Source organism: Cebus imitator, unplaced genomic scaffold, assembly GCF_001604975.1.
Source record: "Cebus imitator isolate Cc_AM_T3 unplaced genomic scaffold, Cebus_imitator-1.0 Scaffold3, whole genome shotgun sequence".
In the NCBI taxonomy this organism is placed as follows: Eukaryota; Metazoa; Chordata; class Mammalia; order Primates; family Cebidae; genus Cebus; species Cebus imitator.
Genome location: NW_016107318.1, coordinates 3,627,889 through 3,652,012, shown reverse-complemented (window position 1 = coordinate 3,652,012; position 24,124 = coordinate 3,627,889). Strand labels below are relative to the sequence as shown.

Sequence of the window (24,124 nt, the reverse complement as noted above, 5' to 3'; positions counted from 1 at the left end):
CTACAATTCCAGATGAGATTTGAGTAGGGACACATCCAAACCACATCAGATACCATGTGTAGTTAGACGGCTTCTTAAGGTGACATTTTAATATATTTTTCTGCATTTTTTTATATATGGTTTCCCATTTCCCAGTCACTTACATTGTTCTCTTGAAAATTAAATGAGGGAATGGTTAAATGAGGGAGTGGAGGAAACAAAAAAGAACAACCAGAAATAATGACTCTTTTTAAAATTTGTTTGAAGGTAGGGTCTCACTCTGTCACTCAGGAGGCTGGAGTCCAGTGGTGCGATCTCAGCTCACTGCAACCTCAATCTCCTGGGCTCAAGCAATCCTCCCACTTCAGCATCCTGAATAGCTGTGACCACAGGCATACACCACCAGGCCTGGCTAATTTTTTTGGGGGGGTATATTTTTTGGTAGAGATGGGGTTTTACCATGTTGCCCAGGCTTGTCTTGAACTCCTGAGCTCATAAAATTCACCTGCCTCAGCCTCTCAAAGTGCTGGAGTTACAGACATTAGCCATTGCAGCCAATATTCAGACTTTTAAACTTCTATAGTAGACTGCTCTTGGTAGGTCAGGGCATAAAAGAATCTAGACATAACATTTACATAATGATTATGGATTAAAAAAGTAATAGAGTCAGGGTTATTTACATTTCCCATTTCTGGAGATACTGCAAGACAGTTACCCATTCTGGAAAAGGAGAGGAAAGAAAAATTAGACATAACTCTGGTGGAAGGAGGAGAGAGAAACAGAACTGGAGAGACCAAGAGAAAGAATGTGGTCAGCAGAGGGAGACTTCTGAGGACTATGTGATGGGTCAGAGTCAGGATAATACATGGAAGCCAGGAAACATGATGGAAGTCTTTGTCATTATTTGAGGAATCCCCACACTTCACTTCATAGGGAAGAAATGCTATCAGTTTTGTTGATGTGGCCTATGGATCTTCCATTAATAATGGACTGCCATCTATAGAATTTCCAATGTAAGAGCCCACTTCAGCCCTGAAATTTAGCTGAGGCAGTCTTTCCACTCGGAATATATCCCCTTTATTTGGACCTAGGATACTCAAAATAATCCCAATACACAAGGTAAGTCACTGGCACCGAAAGGGCCCATGGAAGTATCGAAGGGGAGTCCCAGCATGAGTCATTTGGTGGGATATATTACATCTCTGAACTCATATGGAAGGGAACATTTATGTCTTACAGAGGTTCAAGGAAAAGAGCTGGAAACATTAGTTTCTTGAAAGTGATGATTCATTTAAAGGAAATAATTTTATTTGGGAATATTTTACACATCATGAGCAAGGGCTACCTAAATTACTGGATTATTTCAGAGAGGGCAGTTTTGCTTGTGTCTTGATAAATGCCAGCTCTTGAAACAACATATCTTGAAGAATAGGAGATTAAGCACAGGCTACCAAGTGGTCTCTCTTCCTATCTCTGTGTCCTGTTCCTTTACTAAGAAGCTAAATTTTGTTTATTTCAGTTCAATTGATGCTATAGGGGATTTGTGAAATATTACCCTAAGATTTCCAGGCTTCTTACTGAATGAACAGATAGGTATCTGTCAGGCCCATGTTAGCCACTCCTACTCCTTTGAGTTCTTGACACAATCTTCAGAATGAAAAAAGGAGGGTTTCCTGCTCCTTTAAGACTGTCAGGGAGTAGTGGGACCTGAACATAGAAAGTGTGCAGCTAGTGTGGACACTGTGTTCAACACCTGCTGATCTTCAAAATCCGTATATATATTACTCAGTGTTCTCTGCTTGAGACTGCTGCATCCCTGCCACAGCTTTGTGGAAGTTGTCCCGTGTTTCTCTGTTGGGTTCAGCTTCAAAGCCTTCCTTACCACCAGCAGCTTATAAAGCTATGGGCCGTAATAAGAAAGACAAAAACATTAACAACCTCAGCAGATCAGACAATGTGGGCAAGAGGCCCACTCTAATGGGCATAAAATTAGGGAAATGGAACTGCTCACCCTTAAAGATTCATTCGTGCCAGGGCAGAAGCCTCTCTCAGACTGTTTGTCAGCCACAGGCTGCAGTGTGTAACTCAGCTTAGTGGAGTCAGGTCCTCTACGGTTTTGCCCCTTTGTTACGGCAGAGCTACAATCGCCACATCTAGCACTTTCCAGCTTTTCTCCACACAGTGGCCAGAGTATTCACTGCTGTTCTTCTCCAAGCTTAACTCTGCTCCAACCATACTGACCGCCTTACTGCAACAAGCTGCTGCAGGGGTGATTATATTTGCCCTTCTCCTGCTTATAAAGCTCTTTTCCTAGATATTTCCATGGTGCTCCCTCTCACTCCATTCAGGACACTTCTCCAATGATGTCTCGTTAGATAGACCTTTCCTGATTATGCTGTCTAAAGTAGGAGATTCCTTTCCTTCTCACTCCTCTTCCTACTCTTCTTCTCCTGTATACTCCAAAACTCTGTCTATTTATTTGTAAAGTGGCAATAATATTGTCTTCATCATAAAGTTATTAAAATAAATATGTGAGATACCTGTAAATTGGCAAATAATAAGCCTATAATAATATGATCTTTAAAGCTAAGTAATAATACCCATAAACTGCTTAAAATATTTTTATTTGATGGTGCTATTGTTTTTAATAGGGCCAACAAATTAAGAAATCCTTTTTAGGGCAGGCAGTTAATTTAAATTTGTTAGAACTAGTCAGGTATAAAGCAAGAGTGGACAAAGGGGGACTGGAGAGTGGATACCCAATGATATAAAAGCATTCACACTCAAAAATTAAAAAAAAATAAAGAAATTACATTGGCCCTACACAACAAATACGAAGGCTGAATTCTGCCTATAGAACACAAATTTATGACAACTAGCAATGCCATGTTAGAGAAGGGACTTTATCATGAAATTAACACGAGTTGGTTTATATCTTGTATATATCTTATATCTTATCTCTATAAATGACATCTCCTCATTTTCCTGTGGTTAGAACACAGGTGCCAGGCAGAAAAGCACAGGAACAAATCTGGAGGCTATAATAACATTCTACATAAGGAAGTATGCTAGTGTAGATAGAATAAATTGATAGCAGGGATTAAGAGATGTAAATGAATTTGAGATACATACTCTAGAGGGAGAATATGCACTACTTTTTATATGTCTATATACAGGAATTGGTTGCATTATACTTAAATAAAAATATTTTTAAAAAGTCAGTGAGCTGTTATGTTTCCTTCCCTCTGACTTCAATTCCTTGATTCTCTCAATATTATTTTTTCTATAAATGTACCGTCTAAATTAGCTAGATCAGTTTATGCTCCTTTGTTGAGAGAAGTTGGCATGCTATCAAGTGGGCTGGGCATCCTGAGTTTCAGTTTCGTTTCTCCGAGTCTTCAAAGTTTCAAGGCTGCTGAATAATTTCCTTCTCCAGTTTTGTGCTTTCCTAGATATCCAGACAGAGCAACTACCCTCAGCTCTAGCTGATACTACCGACACTGCAGCAGGTAAATGTCTTTCTGCTTTTCATTTTTCCTAGCAAGTATTAGTCTCTCTCTCTCTCTCTCAGAAGACAGTGTCATTTATCAATCTCTGTTTTTTTTTAATTAAAAAATTAGCTAATTTGTGTTTTGCTGTTTATCCTTTGTTTTCTCATTTTTTGGCTGTCTGTTCACCCTTCGTTATGTAGAGTATATAAGAGGCATAAATGCAAGTTTTATAACAGTACATGTTATCTGTTTTTTAATATTTAATGGAAAATATATCTGATTTTCCACTAGGTCAAGCAGTATGGCAGTGACAACACGTTTGACATGGTTGCAAGAAAAGATTCTGCAAAATTATATTGGAGAAAAGCGGCTTAGCCTTCTCTATAAGGCTAGTGTCCATGGATTCTCTAAACAAGCTTTGCTTGATAGATGTTGTAATCAAGGGCCTACTCTCACAGTGATTTATAGTGGAGATCATGTTATTGGAGCTTATTCACAAATGAGTTACCAGCAAGGAAAGTATGCTGCCATCCTCCTTTTCACACTTCAAGGGACTAAAATTTCAAAATGTGAAACAGGACGATGTACACCAGAAATACTGTTTGCTGATGAAAATATACAATGTAATTCCATTGACTTCTGGATAAGTATAAGCTATCAAAAAGTGATTATGAGCTTAAAGAAAATTGAAAATCTTGGACTTGGTCAAAATCGTGCTATGTCTATTCAGGAATGTGAAGTTTTTCGTTGTGAAGGTAGGTTTAATCAGCAAATGCTGTATAAAGTTCTCCCTTGCATGCTTGGTTGGTTTGAACCAATTCATCTCTTTAAGGAAATGTGACCTTTTCATTTGTCCAGAATTTGGATGGTTCAGACTGAAACCTGGACACAAATTGTTTGCTAAGACACAACCATGGTCAATAAAATATATATTTATGATAGGAGCACTTAACATAAGATTTATCCTTAGCAAATTTTTAAGTACAGTAAATCCTCACTTAATGTGGACTATAGGCTCTTGGAAACTGTGACTTAAGTGAAACAACTTAGAAGGAAATCAATTTATTTCCCTCATGATTACAGAAGAAAGACATTTTTCAAGGACATGCTGTATGTTGTTTTGCTTAAAATTACAGTTTCCAAGAATCCATGATGATGTTAAGTAAAGACTTACTGTAGACCAGCAGTGGCTTCCACCTTTTTGGTATCACGGACCAGTTTCGTGGAAGACAATTTTTCCACAGACTGGTGGTGGGGGGATGGTTTCAAGCACATTACATGTATTTTGCACTTTATTGTTATTATGCTGTAATATATAATGAAATAATTATACGACTCATTGTAATGCAGAATCAGTGGGACCCCTGAGCTTGTTTTCCTGCAACCAAACAATCCCAACTTGGGGGTGATGGGAGACAGTGACCGATCATCAAGCATTAGATTCTCATAAGGAGCATGAGCCTAGATCCCTCATGCACAGTTCATAATTGCGTTTGTGCTCCTATGAGAATCTAATTCCACCTCTGATCTGACAGGAAGCAGAGCTCAAACTGTAATATGAGCAATAGGGAGCAGCTGCAAATACAGATGGAGCTTTGCTTGCCGGCCCCTCACCTCCTGCTGTGTGGCCTGGATCCTAATTGGCCACAGACAGCCACAGTTCCATGGCCCCAAGGGTTGGGGACCCCTGCCATACGGTATTGTTACTGTAGGTACTATACTGTACAGTAGATCTCTAAGATTTAATCATCTTGCATAGGTAAAACTTTGTACCCTTTTACAAATGTATCCCCCTTTCCTCCTTCCCACAGTCCCTGGCAAACCACCATTCTAACTCTGCTTTTATAAATTTGACTATCTTAGAGTCCTCATATAAGTGGGATTATGTAGTATTTGTCCTTTTGTATCTGGCTTATGTCACTTAGCATAATATCTTCCAACTTCATTCATATTGTAAATGACAGGATTTTTTTTTCATTTATAAGGCAAAGTAACACTCCATTATATGTATATACCACATTTTAAAAGTCCATTTATTCGTTGATGGACTTTTCAGTTGCTTTCATATAGTTTGACACTATATGAAAAGAACATAATTTTTTTTAACTAAAGAATATTTATTTCCAATTTTTGCTGTTGTAAACAATGCTCTTGGAGTATCTTTAGGCATATAACTTTGTCTACAAAAATACTTCTTTACGGTGACTCCTTAGAAATGAAATTGTCGCTTAAGGGTTATGATTATTTGGATTTGGAAGGATGCCTTTCAAGAGGTTCAGTTGTCTATACCATCCCTAATCATTATAGAAATGCCTGTTTCCCTGTATCCTTATCTATCTTGGATATCATCAAGTTTTAGAATATTTGCTGATTTGATTGTGAAAAGATAGTTTCTCCTTTTTATTTCTACTTTTCCTTGATCACTAACAACTTTATGTGTGTTTGTGATTTGCATCTTCTATAAAATACTTGTTTATACCTCATCATTGAAAAGAAGGGCTCCTGTGAATGGCATTACCTGAGTATTTGCATGTTCTAAAGTAATTGTCTGTGATATTCATACTTGGATGACTATAAGAGCACATCATTCTTGTATTACATTTATTTTGGGGGATATTTTAATGTTTCTACAGCATTGATGTTGTTGTGGAAAACCTAAGGCCAGATTATTTATCTTTTTTTTTAACTACTATTTGAGTCATTTGATCTTTCTTCTTTGCTGTCCTAAATATTTTTTTAAATAAAATTTTCAAAGCCTGGTAAATTTACTTGGATAAATCATGATATCGGCCATCCTAGATCAGTTAAGTAAACTTTTTATTGAGATGTAACCATAATCAGTAAAGTACACAATTGATAAGTGTATTTACAATTAGAACGCCCTCATGTAACAACATTCAGAATAAAAAATAGACTACCATCATTTCAGAAGACTCTGTCATGATTCTTTTCATTTATTACCAACCAAACGTAACCATTATTCTATGTCTTGTATCAACATTAATATTTTCTGTTTTTGAATCATATATACATAATTATAAACCTACCAAAGTGTCTAGCTTCTTCCATTCAATATTATATTTATGACATTGAGCTAATACAACGGATTAGATTTCATTTAAAAATATGACTCCTACAAATCAGATCTCTTACCAAATATTGCTGTATTAGTAATTTCAAAGATAGGGGCAATTATAAATCTAAGAAAAGGCAGAAAGAGTACTTAGATATTCTGTATGGCTCCCTAAATCTTTTCTTTCCATATTCCACATATGCATTAGGGGCCAAAGTAATAGGCAGGGCTTTTAAGTAAAGTTTATCGTCCACTTTACATATTGAAAAATTATACACCAGCTTCCACGACATTTTCAAGGAAGCATGCCCCCTTAATCCACGGAATCTGATTTTTTTTTTTTTTTTGTAGCCCAGGCTGGAGTACAGTGGCACGATCTCGGCTGACTGCAACTTCTGCCTCCTGGGTTCAAACAATTCTACTGCCTCAGCCTCCCAAGTGGCTGGGATTATAGGAATGCACTGCCACACCTGGCTAGTTTTTTGCATTTTAGTATAGATGGGGTTTCACCATGCTGGCCAGGCTGGTCTCAAACTCCTGACCTCGTGATCCACCTGCCTCAGCCTCCCAAGGTGCTGGGATTACAGGTGTGAGCCACCATTCCTGGTTGGAATCTAGATTTATTTACTAAGAAATTCTTAGCCAACAGATATCCTGTTAAGGACAGTCAAGATATGAGTACTGTTCCATGTGGTAAATATCATTAGTCTATTTACCAGGACATAAAATTAGAAAATATTTATTAGAAAATTAGACTTGGTCATATTAGAAAATTAGACTCGGTCAATTATCTTTTTTTCTGAGAGTGTTCCCCAGTAAAGTGAGTGAATGTATTGGTCTAGCCGCTTTAATTCCTACCTTCATAGTGATTCATCCTTATTCTTGTATGTAGCAATAGTTTGTTCCTTTTCATTCATGTAGAATTCCATTGTGGTCCATTCTTCACAGTATTTTATCCAGTCATCACTGGTGGACATTTGTGTTTTCCAGTTTGTGGCTATTACAAATAATACTGCTATAAATATTATTGTACGTATCTTTTGGTTCACACATATGAATTTTTTTTGAAGAAAATACCAATGAAATTGCTGGATCATAGGCTATGTATATATTCATCTTCAGTTGACACTGACAAAATTTCCTAACATAGTTGTATCAATTTCTACAACTATAAGTACTATACAAGGGTGTCTGTCACTTCAAATCATTTTCAGCATTTTGTATGATTTTTAGAATATGTAACTTTTGGTATATGAGTGGTGGTATGACATTTAGCAATTTTGTCTTTCTTTGATAAAATAAGATAAAATTTATTTTACATTTCAAAATAATTACTGTATTAATTCATCCTTTCTTCACGTTTTAAAATTTGATTTCATATTTTATTATTTACTTTTATATTCCTAGGGTTTGTTTCTTTATTCTTCTTAAATCTATTTTCAATTTCCAGCATTTTCCTTCTTTCTTGTCATTTATGAAATGGGTTTTATCACAAAATGGATATAAAGGTTCATATTGCTATTTTCTATATTTTTATAATTGTGTTTTTTATTTCCTTTTGGATATTAAAATTATTTAAGAGATTTTTTAAATCCCCAGAGGCTGCTTTTCCATTTGTTTGTACTTGGGCTTTGTTAGTCTTATTATAGACATTGAGTGAAGTTTTCACAATTTCTACTATTGGTAATTTATTGTTTGCTTTGTTACCACATGTATGGCCATGTTTAGAAATGTTCCACATGCTATTCTTCTTTTGTAATTGAGAGAATTGCTAGCCTCACTTATCCTTATCCTTTCCGTTTTAAATTCACCATAAAAATGTCTCTTTCCAAGAATAAATAATTCTGAGCCTGAGCCTTATTGATCTGAATAAAGTCCTTTGCTTACCCCTGAACGATTTACTGTGCTCTGATTGGGTAGGCATGAGTCTCATTTTCTCTTCCGGGGACAGGAATAAAATTAAGTAAGCTGGAAGTTTCTGGAATTCCAATTGTTAATATCAAGTTGTAGAGAAAATCTAGTGCCTGTGTTTTCTGTTTGTTTGTCTCCGCACATTAACCATCTTAGACCTATTGGATTATGGAGGAGAAAATGCCTTATTAGAGCATTCCCACATCTGTAGGCCTTGCTTCTTTTATTCAGAAAACACCCATACCCTCAATTCCCATGTCGGAGTGAGTCACACATCACTGTTGAGTAACTGAATGAGAAGAGATCTGCTGATAGCACAGTCTTGCAGGGTCTAGTGCCTCAAGCCCTTGCCTCTTCAAATGAGATGACGTTAATGAGATTTAACAGAATTTTCTCTATAAAATTGCTCCCTTTTCACTAGGCAGGACTGTTATCATGGAAAAGCTATTTTAGTATTTGTCCCTAGTGAATTCATTGACATTCATTCAGTCAGCCAATCATTCAACAACTTCTAATCTACATTATTCTTTTATTATTTCCCTAGATTTACTGGATGAAAGAAAGATGAAAGTGGTCACTGAGTAAGTCAATGTCTTTAAGATGCTATTACTCTCTTCACTATCTTTGACTTATTCTATCACAGGTCTCATCAATAAAATTGGCAACACATATTATCACACATAACTTGTGGATCATCAAGAACAAACTGTACCATAATCATAAAATGTCTGATAATATTAATGTTAAAACAAAAACATCACTGAGTTGAGGGGAGGAAGTTTTAATGTTACGTACTTGAATAAAAAGTTATTTGTTTGTATGTCTGCGTTTTGCTTAGAATTCTTGCAGTTAAAGTTTCAATTGCTCTAGAGAGTTTCTGTGGAAGAAGTGGTTGGTAGGTGGGGAATACCTATCATGAACTTCAAGTATATGATAGAAATTGATTACTTTCATAAACTTCAGAAGTCACATGTATCGTGACTTCATCCTTACTATTCTGACTAGCAAATTCGAACTACAAGTGAGTCCATAGCTGAATCATATGCTTACCTAAGGCCTTCAAACACTGCTTCCACTACTACTTCTAACAAATCACCACCAACCTTGCCTTACCCCCACCATTATTCTAGTAGGGGAACTTTTTGTGACTATGGTTTCATTCTCCTGATCAAACATCACTATTATGCCTATAGGACTTAATATACTAATTACACATTTAAAATCCTAATCACATGTATTATGACTTCTGAAGTTTAGTCTTAAATATTGATCTTTATGTTTAATATAGCTATTATTTATTCATAGATTTATATGGTCTAGGAACTTAAATCTGAAACATTTTATATCTGGTTTTAGTTGTACATTATTTTGCTTTTTGTTCTTTTTGCAATAGGATTTGAGGTAAGGTAGTCTCATGTCTTTTATGTAAGAAGGCAAGGTGCTAAACAAAAATGGTATCTATGAAAAAATGAATTCTAGTAAAATTCATTGTAAGGTTTTGTGACCTAAAGTCAGTCAATTGTTAAAAATTGTCATGTCTAAACAGGCTCAGGAAGAGCTTATTGTCTGCCTTGAGAACTTATGAACCATATGGATCCCTGGTTCAAAAAATACGAATTCTGCTGCTGGGTCCAATTGGAGCTGGGAAGTCCAGCTTTTTCAACTCAGTGAGGTCTGTTTTCCAAGGGCATGTAACACATCAGGCTTTTGTGGGCACTAATACAAGTGGGACATCTGAGAAGGTAAGTACATTTGAGGCCACCTAACCTTTGCTTCTCTGTTCAAATTATTTATATTTCAAAAGCCTTTTACATACAGATCAACTTTATTACATGTAAACTTCATCTCAATTAACAATAAAACATTATTCTTGGCTGGGCGCGATGGCTAATGCCTGTAATCCCAGCATGTTGGGAGACTGAGGTAGGCAGGTCATGAGATCAAGAGTTCAAGACCAGCCTCGCCAATATGGTGAAACCCCATCTCTACTAAAAATAAAAAAAAATTAGCCGGACATGGTGGTGCATCCTAGCTACTCAGGAGGCTGAGGCAAGAGAATCGCTTGAAGCTGGGAGGTGGAAGTTGCAGTGAGCCAAGATCACGCCACTGCACTTCAGCCGTGGTGACATAGAGAGTCTCCATCTCAGAAAAAAAAAAATTCTTTAAAGTTGTTTTTCTCCCCTTTACAGTATAGGACATACTCTATTAGAAATGGGGAAGATGGCAGTTCCCTGCCATTTATTCTCTGTGACTCACTGGGGCTGGGTGAGAAAGAAGAAGGCTTGTACGTCGATGACATAGTCAGCATCTTAAACGGTCACATTCCTGATAGATACCAGGTAAGATTTGACTAATAAGAAATTATAATTTTAAAAAAATGCTTATGTTTGTACAAATGCATCAGCATTTATCTGCTTAAACTATACTTGCTCAATGTTCTTTGTCTCTTTTTGATTTTTTTTTTCAAAAAAATAAAAACGTCTCAAGGGCTCTTCCATCACGGTTATCGTAACAGCTATGAATGCTGTTTCACCTTCCATTGCTTTCAGCTATGTGAAACAGAAGTCCAACTGCATGAACTTATCTACATAGACAGTTTTTCCTGTGTAACAGGAAGTCTGAAGGCAGACAGCTTGGGACCACTGTGGCGGCTATCTGAAGTTATTCATTTCAGAGATCCTTCTGACTTTTTGACACCCTCAACATGGGGTATAATGATATGTCTCCCACAAATTTATATGTTGAAGTGCTAATCCTCAATGTGATGATATTTGGAGGGAGGGACTTTGGGAGGTAATTAGGTCATAAAGGTAGAGACCTCATGAATAGTATTAGTGCCCTTACATACAAGAGAGACTTGAGCTCTTTCTGTCATGTGACTGATTAAAGGTGACTGACACAAGAACAGAAAATCAAACACCGTATGTTCTTACTCATAGGCGGGTGTTGAACAATGAGAACACATGGACACAGGGAAGGGAGCCTCACACACTGGGGTCTGTCGTGAGGAAATAAGGGAGGGACAGCGAGGGGTGGGGAGTTGGGGAGAGATAGCATGGGGAGAAATGCCAGATATAGGTGATGGGGAGGAAGGCAGCAAATCACACTGCCACGTGTGTACCTATGCAACAATCTTGCATGTTCTTCACATGTACCCCCAAACCTAAAATGCAATAAAAAAATTAAATTAAATTAAATTAAATTTAAAAAGGTGACTCTCTGTAAACCAGGAGGAGGGCACTGACCAGAAACTGAATCTTTTGGCACCTTGATCAAACTGTTAAAAATAAGTGTTTGTTGTTTAAGCCACGTAATCTATGCAATGTGTCCTAGTAGCCCCACCTGACTGTGACACGTGGCTTTCATTTTTCTGTGAAAGGACACTGAGCACTGTCATTGTTCCAGGCAAGAGGAAGGAGAGATGAAAGAACCATCTCAGTCTATATATTTTTTAAACTTCTAGTCTTTTAATGAACATTCAGATCTTGAATTAATCATTAAGTTTACTTTGTTCCAAATGGATAGTCAATCATGTCAACAACTTTCAGTGAATACCTTTTGTATCTTTCCATTGTGAAATATTGGGGTTAGTCTTTGTATTCTCTAGTTTATTCTATTGATGTAGTGATCTATTATTTCATGATAGCATTTTAATTACCATATTATCTAATTGTTTTAATTACCATATTAATCAATTATGTCTTGATAAGTTACTGGATATTCACATTCATTTTTATTACTCCTATTTCTTTTTGTTAGCAATTTTCATAAACGTACTTTTTCAAGTGAGGTTTTTTGTGCTTTGTTTGATCATTTGTGTTTGATTTCTTGTTGTTTACATTGAAATTATATTACATTTTATACTGAAAATTGATTTACATCTTTATGTATCTAGTGTGCCTATTCAAAAACACAACAAGTTTTGTTTTTCTATTCATGCAAGATTCTTTCATTCTTTAGTATGGAGTTATCTTATAAATGCATTTTTTAAAAATATTCTTTTTTTAAATAAAACCTTTTTTTTTTATAGAGAATTTTAAAGTAGACAGAATAGTTTAACGGATTTCCACGTACTCAACTTCAAAATTTTTTGATCTAGAGTCAATCTTGTTTTATCCACAGCTAGCCACCCACTTTCTCTTCTCTTGTATTAATTTACAGTAAACCAAGAAATTATAAAATTTTATTCAACATTGAATATACATATAAATATATAAATAGGAGCATATATGTTTCTCCTTAAACATAGCCATAATACCATTATCCCACCTAAAATTAAAAATTGTTCAAAAAATTGTCAAATACAACTCAATGTTCAAATATCTAATTGCTTTATAAATACACATCTTTAAGTTTGTTTGAAAAAAATATCAAATAGATCTATTCAGCCTCTTGGATTTGGTATGTTCCGCCTTTATATCCCTTGCTTTTTTCTTGCCATTTGTTTAGTAAGAAATCTAGTTCTTTTGTAGATGTCTATGTAATCCAAACTCGGTTATTTGCATTCCTCAGGGTAGTTTTACATGGTCCTCTGTTTTCTATATATCCTGAATTTTGAGAGTTTAATCTAAAGCGTGTTTCAGCTCAGATGCTACTTTACAGATTGTGTTGTATTCTATGAAAAGGTGCACAATTTGGGGATTTCTCACTTTTCTAATATTGGTATTAATCAATGTTTAATGCCTAGACCCATTTACTTGTTAAGGTATAAAAACAGTGACACTCTGTATTATTTGTTCACCATTTTACATATGAAAGAGAAACTTCCCCTCATCCACTCTTTGATTACCCAATAGTGCAATTTAAAAAGACCAACAGGATACATGCTTGACTTGTTCTCCTTTTTACAGGATTTTGAAATAATAACATCCCCTTTGCATTTACCAATAAGGTCTAGCTATTATTTTATTGTTATTAATAACTCAATAGGAATTGAACATATGTTGTGTGTTTCAATCCATTGTAGGTTTTCTCCATACTGATGTCAAATTTACCATCTTGTATCAGTGGGAGCCTTTACAATTTGGATCCTGAGTCCTTTTGACATGAACTTAAAAGTCTTTTTTATATTCTTTGATTCTTGCCACAGTTTTACAACAGCTGGTTCTTGAAGTAGTCCTGATTTGGGCATTAGAAATGTTCATAGCTACTTGGTTGGTCATTGTTTCTTGCCTTTTTTAGTGATCAGAGTTATTTAATATACATTTTCATGAGAAAAAATAAATGATAAACTTATACAGAAACTTCTTATTCAAATTCAGCACTAAACACTTTTTGCTTACTCTCTTTTCTATTACCCGTATATCTGCTTCTCCCAAAATGAGAATTTCCATTCTCAAAAACACTGGAGATAACAGAATATCATGTCACAACTCATTTGCTTTATCTTATGTGATATCTACAGTAGTCTCAGTATAAAGGCTCTATCAGTACCATGAACAATTTCATCATAATCATTTAATATCATTTCATATAATCACAATCCAAACTGGAGACAAAACATTTTAGCAGCCCTTTATAGTGTATTTAGGTTGTATCATGTATCCTTGTAGGGGTATCCAAATTACTGTATTTTAAAGTCAATCAGAAATAGTTTCTCTGTATAATAACCACAACAGTTCACTAATTCAATTAAATTTATGAATTGGTTTTTAAGTTAATTTGGTTTTCTATTTATGTTTAGCGTTGGTTCAAAGATCAAATATACAAAATAAGGTAGATTCAAATAATCTATCTTCCTTCTCTGCCACTTCAAATAAATTTCTCCCCTCTTCCTATTAGTAACCATATAAAATGTACTTACCTTTTTAAATGTGCAACAAAGTACATACAAATTTGTGGCTACTCCATTCTTGGAGAAGTGGTACAAAACTATGTTTTATTGACATATCAGTTCTTTTGGGGGGTGGAGGTGACGGGGGTGGGGGGAATTTTTCATTGACATGGCATTTTTCTGATACAGATGTTTCAGCAGTTAATAACCTTGTGCATGTGTCATTTTGCATTTTTTATAGTATATCAGTGGGACGGATTCCCAGCAGAGAAAGTGCTAGCTGAAGAGTAAAGGCATCTCATCTTGAACCCCTCCCCTCCTTGCACTCTGCTTGATGGTACCAGCCTTTTTTCTGAGTGCTCTTCCTTCTATCGGTGGGCAGATCGCCTCTTTTATCCAGAACACTTTCAGCCATAACCTTACCCTCTTTAGCAGACCAGCTCCTGCTATTTTAGCTCTCAGATTACATGTCCTTTCCTCACAGAGGCCTTACTTGACTAGGTGAAAGGACTGCTAGCTACTTGCATAATGCCTTTTCTCTCTACCCGGATTGTTAGCCTCACACTATTAGAGACTTTTCTGTTTCGTTTACCATTTGCTTCACTTGCACAGTGCTGGCCATATAATTTGTGCTCATAAATATTTGTTGAATTAAAATGTTGCTCTATGTCTACTTTACAGTTTAATCCCACGAAACCAATCACATCAAGTCATCATAACTACATTGATTCCCCATCGCTGAAGGACAGAATTCATTGTGTGGCATTTGTATTTGATGCCAACTCTATTGAACACTTTTCCTCTAAGATGATAGCAAAGATCAGAAGCATTCGAAGGTTGTTAATAAAGTATGGTGAGTCTCACTCCACTTTGCTACTAAGGGGAATTGACCAGATTGTATTTTAGAATGTCTTTTGGACAGGATAAAGAACTTAAGTAATTGCATATTTCAGCCTTCCCTGGCCTACCAGCATGCTTCAATCAAATTGAGCATTCATTAGCTATATGCCTTTGTGCAAGTAATTAAACTCTCTGGGCCTCAATTTTTTAATCAATCAAGTTAGTATAATAATATTCCCTACCTTAAAGTCTTTTTTGTTAAGAATTTAAAAAAACTTAATATATATATGAAGGGTAGTACAATCCGAACTACATGCTACCCCTGTATCCTGGCATGCATTTATTGACCAAGATAAGACCTTGGGCCTTAAAAATTAGAAAGTTTAAAGAAACATTTCAGTAAGGAAAAAAATAGGAAGATAAGAAGTTTGGTAGGGAGAGGTAAAGAGTTGGGAGAAATAACTGGGATCAGAGATTTAGGGTGACCCATTCTGGCTTTTCTTGGTCATATCCATTTTGAGTGGGAAAGAGTCAGTTTATCACTCTTCTTAATTTAGAAGCAGAGAGTGATCAAGTTACCTGCTTGCTGAAATTTAAAACTAGGCAAAGGGGAGATGTGCAGAGAGATGATTGCTAGTGTTGTGAAATAAGAGCAGTTTACTTGTGATGCTTTGACACATTCTGTCTCCTTCTTGAGGACTCTTTTCCCCCATCTTGTTCATTAGAGCCCTTTGGTCTTTTTCCTAGTCTCTATCCAAACATTATTTCTGGACAGAATATGAAATCAATCAGCAATATTGTAGTATAAATTTTAGTTACCTCTTCCAAGGGGTGGTTTCATTTGAATCCTCATTTTTTACCATGGAAGACAATGAAGGAAATTTCCCATGTTAGAGAATTTTCAGATACTAATAAGTAGTTCCAAGGAGTTCTTTTGGGGAGTGAAGGTGACAGGGGGTGGGGGGAACTTTCCAAATTTGAAATTGCTCTATAGTTGATAGTTGAGTAACTTGTAGCTCTCTAAAATGATTTAAAAATTTCTGTTTGTCATAGATATGGTACATGTGGCTTTGCTCACTCACTTGGATAACATCGATCTGATTACAAAAGCTGACCTTATAGAAATAGACAGATGTGTGCGTGTGAAGTTAAAGGTAATTACTGATTCCCTTTGTAAACACATTTTCAGGGGTATGTTACTACAATCACATATTAGTGTGTAAAAAATAAAAACAAACAGCTAGTGGGATTAAGAAGAATTTTAAAATTCTTAAACACCAGTTGGGGGAAGGCAATGATAGCTAATGTTTGTTGAGTACTAAGTATGTGATAGATTTTCTTAATCAGTCCTCATAAAATGCCTATGAAATGTGTACTGTCATTAATACATTTTACATGTGAGGAAACAAAGAAAACAGAATAAATATTTACCAATGTTTATTGACAGTGCCGAGCAGTGACAGATAAATATTTTGAACCTGGGCAGTCTGGTTCTAGAGATTAAATAGTCTAAGCAAGATTTAAACATTAAACTAGTGTAATGAAATCTACTTATCCAGAGAACGTCTTGTAAAAGAAACAGGAGAGTTATGGACTGTAGTGTAGATATCTTTAAAATTTTGTTTCTAAATCATTTAGAATCCACTGCACATATTCCAAATTATAACTGCCAGTAACATTAGAACTTGACATGAAGTTCTTCAAGGTACTTTGTGAGTCCTGATCTCCATTTACCCAGTAGAAAATTATTGGCAAGTTCCTACATTTTGATATTGCTTTCATAATTTATATTGACATAAAATAATATTTTCAGTTTTTGGCAATGTCTTTTTAATTTCTGTATTGCAGATAGAGGAATTCCAAAGAAAACTTGGATTTGCTCTTCCTGACATCTTGGTGGTTAGCAATTATTCCTCTGAGTGGGAGTTGGATCCTGTAAAGGATGTTCTAATTCTTTCTGCTCTGAGACGAATGCTGTGGGCTGCTGATGACTTCTTAGAGAATTTGCCTCTTGAGCAAACAGGTAGATGTGTCTGGTGGTGTGGAAGCCTGGAAGGGGTCAGGTAGTTGGCCACTTTATGCCTAGATCTATCAGATACCTGGTAGCTGTGCCTTTCTGGGCTGGTGCCCTGTGATCAGTTCTGCTGTTTAATCCACTGCCTGGATGCATTTTTCCCTCCTCACATTTCCCTCTCTTCCTGGAGCATGCCCTAGGGAATCTGCACTACATTTTTTCTCCCTCTGATGAAAGTTTTAAAATACTCCATCTAGTCCTTCCCACTCTCTGAGCATCCCAAGCTGTATCCCTTGCCTCTTTTCTCAGACTATGCTCCTTTTTTTTCATTTTAGGTTTTGATGTACATGTGAAGAACATGTAAGATTGTTGCATAGGTACACACATGGCAGTGTGGTTTGCTGCCTTCCTCCCCATCACCTATATCTGGCATTTCTCCCTAGAACTGGATTGGATCAGCATTACTCCTGATCAGATGCCATCTTTGATTATTTGATCCTTCCTTAGGACCTTATGCTTCTGTCTTTCTTTGAGTTGCCTTTTATTCATCCTTCATCTTAGTCCCTCTTCATGCAGTGCACTTATTGCTAGGTAGAGGTATGTTCTTTTATGTTAATGGCCTCATAATATAGTATTACATAAACTTGCTTCTAACAACTTGTGCATAGTACAGGCTGCACTGTTCCATTTAAAGATTAAACAGAGGTTTCAGTTTATTGAACTCAAATCTTATTTTAGTGCTTGGGAAGTCAAATTAGAATATCATATCCTCCCCAGTTCTCTCTTGCTCAAATTGCTGGAAAACTTTCATATGACTAACTTTGTTGCCCTAACTCTGCCATCTTGGATTCCTCGTCTCTTCTCTTCCTCATGGTACATGCGCTCCTAATATTAGTGTTGGTGTGGATCTCCAGTGACCCAATGTTCCTCTTCCCTCTGGTTGCCTTTCCCCAGAAAATCCACTAAGAATATTTTGTTTCTCTTTTCTCAGGGAATCGAAAGAAGGAAATTATCTTAAAGTATGAAAAAGGAAAAAAATAGATATGCGAAAGATTCACATATTAATAACTATTACCACATCACAGAAGAGTAAAATTCAGAAAGGAGAAAGCACAGACCAAAGAGAAGTAACTAAGACTGAAGAGATGTTTTATTTACATATAGGATGAAGAAACAGAACATCGTAGTACTTGTAAATGACTAGAAATAGTGTGATTTAAAGTCATAATTGTGAAAAACAGTAATTTTTCTTGGATTTATATTCTGTATCTGTGAAAAAATTAATTTCTTATAAAACTTGGGTCTAATTTGATAATGTGTGTGAGTGTGTGTGATTTTGGAAAAAAGTTCATTTGTCAGGATTTTCTGATATTCACTGCTTTCGCCTTAATTTTGTTGTCTGATTTTATTTCTAAAGCATGTGATTTTAGTCTGTATGAGTCCCTTCTTAATGTTGTATTCTTTAACCTAAAGCCATTTTTGCTTAATATTTGAAACTTACTGAATGCAGTAATTAATATTAATAAGAATTCCATAAGACTAAAACTGAAAGAGACTATAACTTGATTACTTTGCAGTTATTACTATTTTAGTTACTAGTGACAACACTCAACCTGAATTATATGAGTAAAAAGGAGGAGTGTAGTGTTTGAGCAAGTAATCAAACCAGAGAAAGGGCATAGAACTGGCTTCAGAAATAATTGAATCTGGGGATTCAAAAACGGTTGACAATTTCTCTCTCTTTAGCTGTCTCTCTGCTTCTGTCTCTGTTTCTCTCACTCTCCCTCTTTCTCTCCCTCTCTCTCTCTCACACACACACTCTCACCGCTTCATTACTTATTTTATGTGTTGCTATCATTCTCTCAGGTTAGCATCCTTGATAATCTTAAGCTATCTGAATTCAAGTCTTATAAATAAGTCTAAAATTATTAGCAATTACTTTTAAAAAGTTTTTTAACATGAAAGGTGCAAGATTCATGTATATGGCTCAATGCATTTTTACAAACTTAACAAACCCGAGAAACTAGCACTCAGATAAGAAACAAAACTTCAGCAGCAGGCATCTCTGAAGTCTCCTTTATGCCCCAGTCTAGTTATTAGCCAGGGTATCTACTATTCTGAGGGGCATTATGCCTGATGGAAGCTTAATCTCTTTCACCCTGCTGATGGTAAACCTTGGTTGAAGGCTAAAGCCCACAAAATGGGCAAAATTGAAGGCAGTATACCTGAGAGTACAGGACAATTTTGACTCATCTGAGGTAATGCATGCTATTTTGATTTACGCTGTGGTTAATGACATTGCATTTAGTACATAGGGGAGCCACATGACCAGTCAAGTAAGCATACACTGTGAGGAGAATTAAATTGTGGAAATCTGTGGTAATTCTGTGGAAGAATTCAAATGGATCATGCCAATGGCCACCAGATAAAGCCTAGCTGCTGGCTCATAAGGGATTGGAATACAAAGGCTGGTATACTGTTCCATTCCTTGGATTTATCTATTTGGGTACATGAAATAGGCAGGGATATTGTTGTGCAAGCCATAAACATTGGGTAGAATCATGACATACTCCTTTATGGAAACTACTAATGTAGTAACACGTTATTCAGAATGTTAATAGAGAATTTCTAAGAGATGACTTTTGGTAAGATTCTTTGAAAGCAAAGAACCACGGGTAGACTATGTAGAAACCTTACTAATAGCCCCAGGTGGCTTCAACTGGATTCTGACTAGAATACATAAACGTTGGGCTTTGAGTTTGCTTATCCTTGGGGTGTAGCAATCTCTTAGGACAGTGGTCCCCCACATTTTTGGCGCCAGGGACTGCTTCCATGGAAGACAATTTTTCCACAGACCAGTGGGGGGTCAGATGGTTTGGCGATGATTCAAGCACATTACATTTATTGTGCACTTTATTGCTATTATTATGTTATACTATATAATGAAATACTTCTATAACTCACAATACTGTAGAATCAGTGGGAGTCCTGAGCTTGTTTTGTTGCAATTAGACAATCCCATCTTGGGGTGACGGGAGACAGTGACAGATCATTAGACATTGGATTCTCCTAAGGAGAGCACAATCTAGATCCCCTACATGCTCAGTTCACAATAGGGCTCATGCTCCTATGGGAATCTAGTGTCACCACTGATCTGACAGGAGGTAGAGCTTAGGCAGTCATGTGAGCAATGGGGAGCAGCTGTAAATACAGATGAAGCTCCCCTCGCTCACCAGCTGCTCACCTCCTGCTGTGTGATCTGGTCCCTAGCAGGCCACAAATTCATTCTGGTCTGTGGCTTGGGGGATGGGGATCCCTGGCTTAGGACACTATTATAGATGTGGAACAACAGAATGTGAATAAACTCAGTTTCCTAGGTTATATTTCATCAAATCAAAGTCTACATATCATGATGCCTATATACAAAACTGAGCTAAGAGACTCAGCATTATATGGACTTATCAGATTCTGCATCATCAATTTAGTAACAGTTTCATCAAGAATTGAAATGGGTCTTTCTGTCCTTTTCCAGTGTTGAAGATGGCTAAGCAAGGATGTAGTGGGTCCTCCAGTGTGAAATACTGGAATTCCCTGGGTCTGCCGATAGGAGCCATGATCAACTGTGCTGACAACAACAGAGCCAAAAATCTCTATATCATCTATGTGAAGGGAATCAAAGGGCAGCTGAACAGACTTTCCACTGCTGGTGTGGGTGACATGGTGATGATCACAGTCAAGAAAGGCAGACAACCAGAGCTCAGAAAGGAGGCATATCCAGCAGTAGCAGTTCAGCAAAAAAAGTCATACCAAAGAAAGAATGGTATGTTTCTTTATTTTGAAGATAATACAGGGGTCATAGAAAACAATGAAGGCAAGATGGAAGGTCCTGCCATCATAGGACCAGTTGCAAAGGAGTGTGCAGACTTGTGGCCCAGGATTGTGTTAAATGCTGACAGCATCACATGTTTCTCCAGTGTATTTGTGCAAAAAAAAGCCAACGAACTACTTAAAAATATTTGCTCTTCCCACTCCCAAAAATCTAATTGGAATGGGCAATTAAAATATCTGTTAATAAAAAGTGGTGATGATGAGGACATGAAGGACTAGCTGGTTGGATTGGGTGAATTTAAAGTAGAAAAACCATTGGGAAGGATTTTTGCTACATGGTTGTAGGGATAAAGAGAAGACTGATGATGCACTTACAGAACTTTATCTTTCCAACAAAAATTTTCTTTTATCTTGCCCTATCTAGTTGTATCAGGTTTGGGCTACACATAGCCTACCCCAGCATAGGGAGGTATCACCACTCAGGATGCTGTTTCAATGCCTGTGAATTTGATTTGCATACTGGTAAGGAAACAATGGACTGGATAGTGACTCCATCTCACGTATAAACTAGTACTGGCTGTAAGTGCTGCTCCACTGCCTACAAGTGGTGTGGTCCCATCACTACTTATATTTACATTTCTTCTTTGTGGGGAAGGCCTGGCAGGGTTATTCCAGCTATTTGCCCCATATAGATAAGCAGTAGAGACATGCCCAAGGAATAAAAGCCGGCAATAAAGAGATAACAGATGGAAAGCAAAATAATCGTGGCAGATGAGAAGGGCATAGATAAAATGTGTAATGATGCTGGGAATGGACACATCACTTTTTTCCTGAGAGAAGGTCTCAGAACAAGAGAAAAATACTCCTAACTGTTTCTCTATCCTGTAGCGCCGAGTAATTAATGGCTCAGAAAGAAGATCCTAAAATTTTTCTCCAACTGGAAAGGAGAATGGCACTGAAGCCAAGAACTCTGTTTAGGTTATTTACTGAAAAAACATCAATTACCCTTGATGACTTACCTCAGTCTTAACTGGTGGAAATGCTCATTTGAATTTCATTTTGTTGGCTACATTTATCTTATTGGTTCTGTTGTAGCCTGGAGGGAAATCTTACCCTTGAGCTGATCTGGATGTATTGTGACTCTCAGCTGGGGATGGCTATGAAGAAAAACATGCCGACACTGCATTTCTAATAGGTTGGAATCCCCTTTGCTCTTTTGAATAAATCACATGTGCATGTGGAAGAAATAATATTAAACAAATAGGACGCTTAGGACATTGGAATGAGGTCCAAGAGAGTGAACTATGGCCTGACATGATGATCAAATATCATTATGGATTTGCCTTTGAGAACTTAAAGTACAACAACAAAAAACATAGAGCGAGATAAGGAATGCATAGTGCTTGACACAATGCAGGGCACGTGGTTAACGAGGCTCAATAAAATTGAATTATTGGCATTACCTGGAAAAAACTGATTATGGGAAGTCTTATGCAGATTAAATTGAACTGCGTCTAGGAGTCATCATGCTCAACTGAAAATCTTCTGAAGGATCAGTATTTTGGGTGCCAATCATACACTTAAATAGCACTCACGGCATAAACAGTTAGTAGCAACTATACCTATGGTATTAACTAAAATCAGCTCCAACATACCAACAGGGATTTGGGAGCCTTTGGAATTAAATTTGATGTGGTAATCAAGTGTAGATGGCTTTTCCAGAGGCTTATCATTATGAGAAGGAATTTTAACTCAGGGACACTAGAAGGAGATCTTTCTCAGAAACCTTGCCTGTGTGAGGTAGGCCAGTTAGGAAGGCAGTAAAGCTATTTGAAATTTCAAAAGAAAGAAAAAAAGGAAGAAGAAATAAGGGAGGAAAAGAAGAAAGAAAGGAAAAGAGGAAGGAAGGAATTAAAGCAGGCAGGAAGGAAGGAAGGGAGGGAGAGAGAGAAACTGGGGCTAGGTAAACTAGAGGCTTAGGCTGTGGAAACACTAATGCCAGCCTCCCATGGCAAGCTATTACTGAGGATGCAGTCTTTACTGCTAATTTCTCATAACCCGAGTACCCAACTTTAAAAGACAGCCATGTTCCTTGTGGTGAAATTGGTTGAGATTGGACAGATTAAGGATCAACACCATTTCCTCTTTATGGGAAACAGATGCTACTTAAAAGCCTTTATCAGTAAAAACTTGTTCTGTAATGGGTGGCATATGCTTTTCTCTCAGACCAGATGGTACTTAGAATTCACTGGGCAGCGGCCTCTGGGAACTACCCCAGTTACAGGAAAATATATAGCATGCAGAAAATGGAATATTTACTGGGATGGATAGTAAAATGACACAGTAATATTATGGATGTGTAGCGTGCTCAGCATTATTTAAATTTCCTACCATAATTGTTTGGTGCAATAAAGGAAATATAGACTCATTTATAGATGTAATTGAAAATAAAACTTTCATAGAGAGTGAACTTTCACAATGCAATGATACTCCATTTGATTAATTACCTGTGGAAGCCAATCGACCAGAGGAAGAAGTAAATTTAATTTTGGAAAAGTATACATGCAATAGGATGCCTCTATCAACATCTATAAAATATACAAGTAATTGTCAATAAAAAATTAAAATAGTCCATCTATTAAAAAATATCAAAACACTCGTTTTATGTTCTTGGCAAACATATTTTGCTGAAGTAATTCCAACTCTAAATTTAGTAATGCAGCTCTTGGTGGCAAGTCTCACACCTGCAGTGTTTCACTAGCAGTAGCTGTCTAGGTTCCAGGCAGCCTGCACTCAGAGCTCAAAGCTGCCTCAGGTTTAGCAGCAGGAGGTATCCAAGTCACAGAACCAAAATATGTTGGAGGCAGAAATTATCCGAGTTACCAGCGGGGAATCTGTATAGACCTGCAGCATCTTCAATTCTTGTCTCCTTGGAAGGAAGAATTCAACTAAAGGGCATAAGGCCGAAAAAGAGACCAAGACACGTTTCAGAGCAGGAGTGGAAGTTCTTAAAAAGCGTTAGGGCAAGAGGCCTGGGTGCAGTGGCTCACATCTGTAATTCCAGCACATTGGGAGGCTGAGGGGGGAAGATCATGAGGTCAAGGAATCGAGACCATCCTGGCAACATGGTGAAACCCCGTCTCTACTAAAAATACAAACATTAGCTGCGTGTGGTGCTGTGCGCCACTTGTAGTCCCAGTTACTCAGGAGGCTGA

At 36.9% G+C, this 24,124-nt stretch overlaps 2 protein-coding genes across 2 annotated transcripts; both read left to right on the top strand.

Annotated features, from left to right (window-relative positions):
- Positions 1–428: 428 nt before the first annotated feature.
- Positions 429–18,388, top strand: IFI44 (interferon induced protein 44). The gene is made up of 9 exons (XM_017531068.1): positions 429–3,488; positions 3,762–4,225; positions 8,999–9,035; positions 10,001–10,196; positions 10,644–10,793; positions 14,909–15,080; positions 16,121–16,221; positions 16,916–17,090; positions 18,073–18,388. The coding sequence occupies exons 2-9, from the start codon at positions 3,772–3,774 to the stop codon at positions 18,120–18,122; spliced, it is 1,335 nt and encodes a 444-aa protein (XP_017386557.1). The 5' UTR covers positions 429–3,488; positions 3,762–3,771; the 3' UTR covers positions 18,123–18,388.
- Positions 18,389–18,514: 126 nt separating this feature from the next.
- Positions 18,515–23,198, top strand: LOC108306241 (60S ribosomal protein L23-like). The gene has a single exon (XM_037739468.1). It carries the CDS (start codon positions 20,622–20,624, stop codon positions 21,186–21,188), a length of 567 nt encoding a protein of 188 aa, XP_037595396.1. The 5' UTR covers positions 18,515–20,621; the 3' UTR covers positions 21,189–23,198.
- Positions 23,199–24,124: the final 926 nt, after the last annotated feature.